Source organism: Chelonia mydas, chromosome 27 (genome assembly GCF_015237465.2).
Source record: "Chelonia mydas isolate rCheMyd1 chromosome 27, rCheMyd1.pri.v2, whole genome shotgun sequence".
Classification (NCBI taxonomy): Eukaryota; Metazoa; Chordata; order Testudines; family Cheloniidae; genus Chelonia; species Chelonia mydas.
This window is the reverse complement of record NC_057860.1, coordinates 144,664-155,746: the sequence shown is the minus strand read 5'-3', so window position 1 is coordinate 155,746 and position 11,083 is coordinate 144,664. Positions and strand designations below refer to the sequence as shown.

At 47.8% G+C, this 11,083-nt stretch overlaps 1 protein-coding gene across 1 annotated transcript in view; it reads right to left on the bottom strand.

Moving 5' to 3' along the window:
* Positions 1 to 511: 511 nt before the first annotated feature.
* The window catches only part of LOC102938057 (vasoactive intestinal polypeptide receptor 1), a 59,398-nt gene continuing 48,826 nt past the window's right edge, over positions 512 to 11,083 (bottom strand). The window contains exons 11-13 of the mRNA XM_007069041.3: positions 3,983 to 4,112; positions 3,302 to 3,343; positions 512 to 2,726 (exon numbers count right to left, since the gene is read on the bottom strand). Of these exons, the coding sequence (XP_007069103.3) occupies positions 2,634 to 2,726; positions 3,302 to 3,343; positions 3,983 to 4,112 (265 nt within the window). The 3' untranslated portion in view covers positions 512 to 2,633. The remainder of the gene's footprint in view (positions 2,727 to 3,301; positions 3,344 to 3,982; positions 4,113 to 11,083) is intronic.

The window sequence follows — 11,083 nt, the reverse complement described above, 5'->3', positions numbered from 1 at the left end:
AGGGCTCTGGATTTCAGTGCAGCCCTTGACACATGACATATCTGGGACATCTTTTCAGAATGCCCAGTAGTCCAGCTTACCTAAACAGGCATTTCTTTGGCACCCCTAGAGCAAGACACAAGAGCGGCTGATGCTAGAGGCACACACCGTAACACAGTAATGTCTGAAGCAGCTTTATTACATTGGCATATAAAACGAGCTCAGAATAGGAACGACTGGCACAGTTTAACTCCTGCTTGATGCCCCTTGCAGCCAATGATTTTAGTTTATAATCCAGTTATTGGGTGATGTTATGATTGTCATGTTACATATAAGCATTGTATGGTAAATTGAGTTAAGTTGTAGGGTGGTAGAAGTATAAGCTTGAACAGTAGTTAGAGGGAATCAGGGATTAGATAGCTAAGGAAGAAAGGCTGAAATGTAAGACTTGTAGGCTGAGGCCTGCAAGATTTTAGCTTAGCTATTTTAGGCCCTGGAGCTAAGAAATGCTGACAAAATTAAGTGACTGAAGAATAACCCGATGCACTGAGATGATGGGAAAAGAGGCACCAAGGGGTAACATTGCAAAAAATTAGCTGGAAGATTAATTTTAAATCATAAAAATGTGGTAGAGGCCCACATGTGTCTGCACCATGGGATACAGGTTGTGCGTCAATGCCAATGAGAATAAAGAGAACCTACATGACCTATAGAAATTGTGGTCCCGTCTGTTTCTAGAGAACATCAGACCAATAAGGAAAAAGAGGGGTGACACTTGCATGTACATGTGCAGAATGTAAGTATAGGGAGAATCATATTATAAAAAGGGGGTGCTCAGAGCAGGAAAATTGAGCTTCCTATGGGCAAACTCCAGCAGGAAGCATCCCTGTACTGATGATCAATCCATGAGAGACCCACCTGACCCTAATGCTGTCTAGGAGGATGCGAGTCTGGCTGCAGTTAGAACTGGTGCCTGGATAGATCTAGGCATTGTATATGCTGTGATAGTCATAACTGTGTTGGTAACGTTAATAAAATGGATACAAGATAATAGACCTTCTTCTTGTGATTGTCTGTTACTTGCTTATGGCTTCATGTGTTCCTATGAGCTCTAGAGCTAAAACAGGCAGAAAGAGCTCTGCTGAACTGTAAAAACAACAAGGAGTCCTTGTGGCCCCTTAGAGGCCCCTTAGTAGCCCAAATTAGTCTCTAATTTGTTAGTCTGTTGAACTGTAGCCGCCAGAGCCAAGCCCTCGATGGTGTAATAGAACAGCTCTAAAGTTACCTTTAAATAAAAATAAAGGCTACCTACACCCCAGTGGTGTAGGAAGACTGGTGATGATGATGGCTTGACACAGGGTCAGATTTTCTGAGGTGGGGAGAGCCCAGGTCAGTATCTCACCAAATCCTGCTATAATGTGAAATTCACCCCGTGCACAGGGCCTGTATGAAGCCAAGACATCATTAAAAGCCTAAAAAAGTGGGACTGAAGCAGGACCTCGCCCTAATGCTGGCTTCTCACACAGGAGCGAACCCTGTCCACTCTGATTCCAACTGCTGGGTGTGGGTATCCTGTCCTGTGCGCGGGGACAGGGCTAAAAGAACCAAAGCCAAAGGGGGAAGTATCAAATGAAGTGTTGGCCAGGGGTAAACAGCAAGGCACGGAGCTGGGAATGTGTGTTGTGCAAGGACTGGCCTCATCCAACATCTTCATTACTGAGCTGGGCAGTGGGAGAAAGCCACATGCTGACGAACTCTGCAGATGGCACTAGGCCAGGAGGAGCTGTGAGCACCAGGGAGAGGAACAGGAATCACAGAAAATAAGATTCAGCTTGGAAACATGCAAAGCCACGCGAGAAAAAGCGTCTTGGGGGGAGGAGAAAAACCTGCCAGGTAACCAGGCTGAAATGCCCTGGGAGCGAGTGTAAAGAACAAACACACGATGGCAGCAAAAGAGAGGCCTTCAGGGCAGGTAGCACATCACGGTGCAGGAATACAATTGCCTTCTCTATATGGCCTGGGCAGGCCATGCCAGGCGATGCCAACATCTGGCCCTGGGCAGGCTGTGCCAGGTGACGCTGTATCCCATGCAGCTCAGGACCAGAAAGATGGAGAAAACCCCTAAGTATTTACAAGAAGGGCAACCCACCTGCTAAGGAGACTGGTGGATTGGATGTGGGGGGGGGACGTGAGTCACAACAGCTGAGAGCAGGGTGGGTGCCCATGGCAGGGGGGGAGAGGAGTGAGTTAGAGCAGTGCATGGCTTATAACTAGGAGGAAGGCAATGAATGGAGAATACAGCCTGAATCTCTGGAAACTTTTCCAAGTGCAAAATCTTTGCCTGTGGGGTCATTTCCCCAAGGGAAGGGAAGGAAGGTCTGTTTCTTGGGACATTGAACACAAAGCTGGACAAGTCCTGAAGAATAGAATGCAGAGTACGACCCTGCAACAATCTCTGGGGAGGGGCTAGAGTTGATCTACAAGGTCTTTTCCCTCAGTCCCCACCTCTGTATGTTTGGCCAAGGAAGCAGAAACAAACTGGGTGGCAAAGTGGAATGCAAGGTGCTGCCCTTCTCCCCGCTGGGGCTGCTGCTGCGGGGCGCGGAATAGCGGTCAGGCTTTGGGAAGCTGTTTATCACCAGCCCTTTCCCTTCTCAGGCTGTAAAGTCTTGGGTCACCAGGTTGAAGACGTTGCTCTCCATGGACGACTGCCATTTACCCCAGTTCCTCCGGATCTCAGCCTGCACCTGGAACAGCCCATCAGAGAATCACCTTGGAACAGCGCTGGGAGAAGCTGGGCCTTCCCCACTTTGAGCTTCACTTCAACCCATAGGAAATGGAGGCCAGCACCCAGACCCCTCCCCCGAGGACTCATTCAGGTTTGGCAAAGGGCTTTGAGAGCCTCACAGGGAAGGGTCCACAGGGATGCAGGGTCTCATATCTACAGGCCAATGAAAGGTGGCTTTTTACGTCATCAGTTCAACTGATTTAGCCTCCCAGTGTCAGAAACCCCCTCCCTCAGCACTCAGGGAGCCCCCTTTAACAGATACAGATGGCACCAGCTGGTTGGGCTGGAGCCGAGGAGGGATGTGGTAATAAGGACACAATCCCTGTGCTAGACACCGCACTGGGGAGGTTAATTAGAAAAGAAACCCTGAGCCAATGCAGTGCGTGTGCACATCCTTGTGTGTATGTGTATACATGTGTGCACTGCATGTATCTGTGTGCACATGCATGTGTTCACAAGTGAATTTGTGTGCACACGTGCATGTGTTTCTGCATGCATGTGTGCACACGTGTGTGCTGAAAGGAAATCACTCACCTCCCCATTCAGGAAGCAGTACAGCAGAGCCACCAGGAACCCCTGAAATACAACAGCAGGGGAAGAAGTTTCACAGAACAAACATGTTGCTGCATTTCTCCACCCTCCTGGAAAGCCCAAGGGCTAGACTCCTCCCATTTTATTTATGCTGTTACAAATACTCTGTGGATGTTTATCTACAGAAGGTGGTTGCTGCTGTTGGGGCCTAGCTATTCATAGGAGCCACATGGAGTTATCTGGCTGGTTTGCAGCCCTCACAGCAATGATACATTCTGTTCCTTGGTAAGATAGGGACTGCGCCTGGGGATTCTGGGTAATTGCATCGGGGGAGGGAATCAGGGTAGTACTGAGCTGGTTACAATCACACCCTGGCTGTTAGTTTGACATGCAGCGAAAGGGTGACGCTCCGTTTGCGTTCATGGCCAGTCAGACGTCTCCTTCGACTGTATTTCCCCCCCTTATTTTGTAGTTCTCTTTTTTAAAATAAAGAAATAAGAGCCCATTTTCTGCCTCTGTCAGCCTGCGGCAACCCCCTCCGTGCCCTGTTTTGATGTGTGGGCAGGGCACAGGGTGCAAGGGCTGCACGTGGGTGGTACAGGGAGAGAGAATCTGGGCCCAGGTTCACAGCTGGGGCTTCTGTTATTACTCCTCTCTGCGCCAGCTGCTCCCTCACTCTCATACCTGATAGGAGCCAAGAACCAGTTCGAAATAGAGTCTTGCTTCAACGCCAATATGCTCCGGGAAGAGGGCGAACACCACGTAGTGAACCCCAAAGAGGGGGATGAGAAGCAGTGTGGATTTTGCCAGTCTCCTGGGAAGAATCAAAGTGACAGGTTCTGGTTATACAAGAATCACTGGGTTCGCACTGTTAGTGAATTAAAAATGCTCTTCCCTCCCAGGAAATAGAGCTACTGGGAAAGTATTAAAACTGAATAGTGTATCTGGCCTTTCTACATCCGTTTAAATGACACCGCACTAGGTCTGTTGCAGAACAAGTGTCACTTGGGGAGGGGTCAGGAAAAGTGACCCACTAGTTGGAGCCATGTTGGTCCCAGGATATTAGAGAGACAAGGTGGGGGAGGTGATATCTTTTATTCCACCAACTTCAGTTGGCGAGAGAGACAAGCTTTCAAGCCAAACAGAGCTCTTCTTCAGGTCTGGAAAAGACCCTCCGAGTGTCACAGTTAAATACAAGGTGGAACAGATTGTTTAGCATAAATAGTTAACACATTTCAAGGGCCCATTCAAGGTGAAGAGGCCTGTTAACACACCTCCAGTCATAGGGGGAAAAGGAGAGAGAAAAAATGAAATGTTGAGGGGAGGTCATGTTAGTGGGTTAGTGTTGTAATAAGCCATAAATCCAGTGTCTCTGTTTAGTCCATGATTTTTAGTGTCTAGCACAGTTATGAATTTAAGCTCCCACACTTGTCTTCTGAAGGTTGTGCAGGTCTCCTTTGAAGATGAGGCCTGAGAGGTCAAACACAAAGTGATTGCTTTCTGTGAAGTGCTCACCCACATGTGAAAGGATGTTTTTGTCTATCATTTTCCCGTGTGAGTTTGTTTGAGAGCGTAGTGATTGTCTGGTTTCACCACAGTGTTGTTGCTGGGACATTTAGTGCACTGGATGAGGTACACCACATGTGATAGGCATGTGTAGGACCCATGGATCTTGGAAGGTGTGTTTGGGGGAGGACTTTGATCATCGTCGTAGCCATAGGCGGCCGGTTTGTATAATTTCTGGTGATGCCCAAGCAGAGCCGTCCCATCCATAGGACGGATTGGGGCACTACCCCAGGCCCTGCGTTTTGGGCAGCCCCGCGCTTCAGGGGAACAGAGGGTCCAGGGTGGCCTGGTGTGCTAGCGGGGGGCCTGGTGCTGGCAGCAGCAAGCAATCCGGCCACACCATGCCCCATCTCTTCCCACCCCACCCCCACTCCATCTCATCCTCCAAGCCCCAGCCCCTGAGCAATGCCGGGAGCCGGCAGGGTGGAGCGGAGTGGGCTGGGGCTGGGTCACTCACTGCTGCCAGTGCCAGGCCCCCCGCTAACCCCCCAGGCCGTCCTGGACCCCATATCCCCGTGAAGAACAGGGCACCACTGTTAGGATATAGATATTCAGGCCTGTTGGTAAAGGCCTGTACTCAAAGAATTTAGGTCTATTCTTATCACTTGGCTAGTTATAGAGGTCTAAAAGAAAGAATCAAAATCACTGTCTGCCGGTGTAAGGGCCTTTTCTCATTGTGACAGTCTGAGGCCCTGTTCTTAGGCTAAGGCCTTTGGCTAAGCAACAGAGGCAGCCATAAGCTGGGAAGCGACCGGTCACCTCCTCACATTCCAAACTAGTCACATTGAAATAAGGTGCTACTGGGCTGTTAGGAATACACTCCTGTCCTGATAATGTCTATCGCCTCCAGAGAAAGGGAAGTGCCTAGGAAATGTAAAAGGAAACTTAGTTTGATAGCATCCTGTCTGGCAAGAACTCACTTATCAATAGCTGGGATGTGAAAACCTCACTTCTGTACTGTTTTGTCATTATAGTTCCCACTTTGCTATTGTTTGTCTGTATAATCTCTGTCTGGTTCTGTGATTGTTCCTGTCTGCTGTATAATTAATTTTGCTGGGTGTAAACTAATTAAGGTGTTGGGATATAATTGGTTACATAATCATGTTACAATATGTTAGGATTGGTTAGTTAAATGTCAGGAAAATGATTGGTTAAGGTATAGCTAAGCAGAACTCAAGTTTTACTATAGAGTCTGCAGTCAATCAGGAAGGGAGTGGGTGGGTGTGGGGAGGGGAAATGGGAACAGGGAATGGGGGTGGGGAAATTGGAATCATGTTTGGCTAAGGCTAGAAATGGGAACAGGGACACAGGTGTAAGGCTCTGTGGTGTCAGAGCTGGGAAGGGGGACACTAAGGAAGGAAACTGGAATCATGCTTGCTGGAAGTTCACCCCAATAAACATTGAATTGTTTGCACCTTTGGACTTCGGGTATTGTTGCTCTCTGTTCATGCGAGAAGGACCAGGGAAGTAAGTGGGTGAAGGAATAAGCCCCCAACAACCACCATGTTGCGTGACAGACACTTAACAAAATTACCGGACTTAGTGATGGACATTGGTGTGGGGTGGGGGAGGGTACTATGTTATTCAGTCATTCAACCCATAAAATAGCACACAATTTTTCACACTGAAACCTCCCCCCCCAGTAACCTGGCTAATAATAACAATAATAATAATAATAATAATAATAATAAATTCAATTCATATAATTAATGAAAAATGTGTGTATATGAGATTATTATATGAGAAATGAAAATGAGCTTTGGGAAAAATTATAAATGGACTTCTTTATAAAGAAATTGTAAGTTTTCTTACAGGAAAAGCCACAAACTGTCTGGAACGGAAGAGTAGATTGAATTACTTGCTCAGTGAAATTAAATGCCCAGAGAATTGCTGGGCCTGTGATGATGACGACCTACGATTGCTCACCTGTGGCTCCCCCTCCCGGTGCTGTGGAGGCACCACCAGGCAGATCTGCATCTGCAAGCAGGCCCCCTGCCTCAAGTGCGGCTCCCATTGGCCGTGTTGGCCAACAGGCTGGGACCCTCCCGATCAATGGGCTGGGGGGGAGGAGGAAGGCAGAGAAGGAGATTGTAGGGAGCAGGGGAGGTAGGGGGAGGGGAGCTGTCTCTGGAGGCACAAAGCGGGGACTCTCTGAAGAGGGGTGACAGAGGCACAGGAGTCGGTGGGGATTTTTCAGGAGGGCAGAGGCTTGTGTGGGGCTGGGGGGGAATGATGGACAGAGCCAGCTGCAGCCTGGGTCTACTCTGCGGGGGGTGGGGGTGTTACTATAGGCCCCCCAGAAAACCCCCTCTGTACCGTGTATTTTATGCCAGCCCTGGGATGCCCATCGCTGCTCCTTTCCCCCACCCCCAGCTTCATCTGTCTGTCCTCACAACTCCCCAGCTGTGTCTGTGTGTCTCTGTCTGACAGTGACAGACTCCTGCTGCCCTGGCTTGTGGGGTGGTGGTGGAGCTTCCCCGAAGAAGAGTGCCCCACGTTGCTGATCCATGCCACGGGGCCCCCCAAAACACGGGGCCTGGGGCCCAAACATTGGTAGAGCTGGGCCCACCTTCATGAATGTTGATGGAGAATGGGCACCACAGGCCCATATATCTCGTGGCCTATGGTTGTAGCAGTGGAGATACGGCCACAGGTTTTGCATCCATTGTTCTGGCTGGGTCTGGTGCTGCTTTGAATTGGTGTGTCTTGGTCTGTGGGGAACACTAGCAGTGCTAGTGCCTGCCACCACCATGTTACCAGGCCCAGTAACTCATCATTATTGTTTCATTTATACAACACCCTAAAGGCACATGTTGCGGAACAGGCAAATCCAATGTGACAGTATCCCTGCCCAGGAAAGCTTGCAATCTAATGGCCTAATTGTGCCATGAGGGAAGTTGGCAGATCTAGGCCTTATATTAAAACACCTAACTTGCAGCCAATCAGATTTGTGAGGCAGGGTAGGAGGGCGGGGGTGGGGAAAGGAAGTGTGGGTTTTATGATAAAAGATTGGCACAGTCTTAGGGCATGACCTAATAAAGATTTTCAGATATGGGACCACCACCAGCTCATGCCATGCTGACTGTGGCAACCATTTTAAACAACACTGTCATAGTCATCAAATAACATTGGTCTACAGTTGGAAATTTAAGGGATGGCTTCTTGGTGTTGCCTCAGTGTAACTTTACAATTGGTGTAAGGACACATTTTGTACTAATTTTGATCATCAACATACTCTTGACAGAATTTAATCACATTTCTCTTTTTTCTTTCAGATGCCACATTGGTAGTGTGAAAGCTGCTTGGTGATTGGCTAATATTAAGTGTACACAGTAGCAAAAAGTATTAAATTATTATTGGCTATTACTAGTGCTTCAAAATGTGTCAGAAAGATACAAGCTTGTTGGAGAGCCAGGTCCATCAACAGGGACGTCCCATTCCTCTAGCAAGTGTGTGCGTTGTCAGGAAGACACAGGTGCAGCATTGATTAAGTCAGCAGAACCACAAAGAGAGCATCTTGGATTTGGCTATCTAACTTTAGCAGAAAATAGCAGCTGTTTCCATAAACTGAATGCACTTCCCCAATCCACAGATGTATGTAGATTAGATGATGGTGGTATTGAAGTGACATTGAACAAGAACAATGGACATTGGCAGAAAACCTGCTACATCAAGTTTAACAGGACCAAACCACGAGGGCTGAGTTAAAAAACAAAAAAAGAACTGAGAAAGCTGTGAATCACCCTGACGAACTGCAGAAGAAATATGCATGTTCAAGTGACCAACACAAAGGACCTCCAGAAAAAGAAGCATGCTTCGTTTGTCAAATAAACATACCATCAGAAAACCACCATGAAGCTTATACCTTTGGCACGGGTAGTCTGCAAGTGTGTACTTCAGCTGCAAAACCAGCGCTTGCGTGCAAAACTAAGTGCAGGGGACTTAGAGCCCCAAGAGGCAAAGTTCTGTGCAAAATGTTTGATGTCTCTCTATAATAAAGTTGGGGAGAAGAAAACTGAGCAAAGCAACACAGCGAAGATGTCACAGAGCTTTGCCTTTGCTGAACTGACAACACACATTGAAGAGGCAAGACTTGAATGAAGATGTGTCTCCAGTGTTTAAACAATTAGACCTCCCTAGGTGCTATAAAGCTAGACTAGAACACTGGCTGGGTGCATTCCCAGCGCTAAACCAAAATCCCACATCCCATCACATATTCCAGATCTCCAAGCATACAAAGGATGTGATGCACTCCTTGCCTTCAACTAGGATTACTGGACATGCCCAACAAAAAGCATCTGAGGAAAACTGTGCCAAAGAAGCACTTCACCTGTCCCAAACCACAACAAACATTCAAAGGGACATGTTTGAAATGAAAAACACCGTTTACTGGATCATTTGATCCAGGATGCCAGGGAAAGTCTGTGCCTGGTCACTACTGGCTGCGATGTTCGTGATATTGGATGGTCCAAACATTAAAATTCAGTCCGAACAAGTTTCCATTCATCCAGCTCCCCCTACTTCAGCACAGCTGGTGCAGTGCAACAACAACATCCGTTGCCATGAAGAACAGAAAGTTTGTACCACAACAAAGCTCAAGAAACACCTTTCCCAATCGACACTGGTTTGACACTTCATGCACAGACACAAAAAATAAGTGAGCTAGTAGATACCTTTTTAAACTTGGATTGCCCATCTCCTAGGACAGAGCACTGGCTATCTCTACCAGCATGGCAAACCGTGCATGCCAGCACTTTGAAGAAGAGAATGTAGTCAGTCCTCTAAAGCTTTTGGTGATCTGTTCACTACTGCGGCAATGACAATTAGATGACAATCCCAGCTCCACCACAGCAATCGACTCCTTCCACAGAACTGGGATATCACTTTTTCAGCATCCCAGTGCTCAGCTGCAGAGAGCTGTCTGGGGAATTCCCAAACCAGACTGTGAGACTGCAGCATCAGTGAAGAATCTTGAATCTCTCACACTTGTCCCTACATTGATTGTGAAAAAAACCAGCCCCCCCACCTCTGCTGCAAATGGTGAGGTCAAGACTGACTGCCAACAGATTCTTCTTTGCCCCCTTCCAGCTGACTCCAAGTCTGTGGCAATGATCCGTCTTGCCATGGATGTGATAAGGAATGCTATACACCACCTAACCCACACCACATGCCAGTGTTCACTGTGGATCAGCCCCTTTTCACCATAACCAAAAAGATACTAAGCCTGGTCTGCTGGGTATAGAGAGGATAATTTTGTTATTAGGCTGAGTTGTCTTCACCTGGAAATGGCAAGTCTAAAGCTGACTGGAGACTGGCTAGAAGACAGCAGATGCACACAAGTCCTTGTTCAGGCCCCAGTGGCCTCTCTGGGAATGGTCAACTTCTTCCTGAAAATTGTCTCATGTCACACGTTACCAAGTGTGCCCACCAAGTAGCTACCAGCAATCTGTACTTGTTGCTCCAGAATGCATGCACACAGTACACAAGGTCTTGGGGAAGAGGAGTCCCCCTGGGAAATGATAAATGGTGTGACAAGTGAAAACGAGAAAACCCAGAGTTCTGCTTCTGGCATACCACACTTCATCTGGAGCTTCTGGTATCTATGTGCAGTCAATCCAACAGGCGAACTTTGCTCTATAGACTGAATGCTGGGAAAGCTCTCACCTTGGGTCTTTGCATTAGATCGTACTAATTATGCTCGTTGGGCACCTGTTCACCTCCAAGATAGGGACCCTTCACATATCCTGACACAGCTAAGAGGGAGCCTGTCAGGTTCCCAAGACACAGCATGTTTTCTCTGCAATCGCACTTGACCAGGCTCATGAGCAAATAATGCCACAATCAAAGAGGTTGATGGAGCTGTTGGTCTAACACAAAGTCCAGAAGCCCTTTGGTGCTGGACAATAGCAGGACCAGAGGTGGCCAGGTTGAGAGGAGAATTTGAAGCCACAGCGGAGAAAGGAGCCCCCTGAAAAAGTCTAACACAAAGCAGCATGAGCAGGTGAAAGGTGCCTCGGTTTCTCTTGCATGACATGTCAAGGCACTTGTTGAGGTCACAGAGGACATGGGCAACCCTTTCTCAGAAGAGAGTGTAGACTTAGTTAAACTGGCCACCAAAGATATTGCAGACCCTGTTGTGATTGTGTTATGGAGGTTGGAAAATCAGGCCGCAGCGGAACACCATGTTTGTAACAGAGATCGCAAGACAAAACAAAGCCG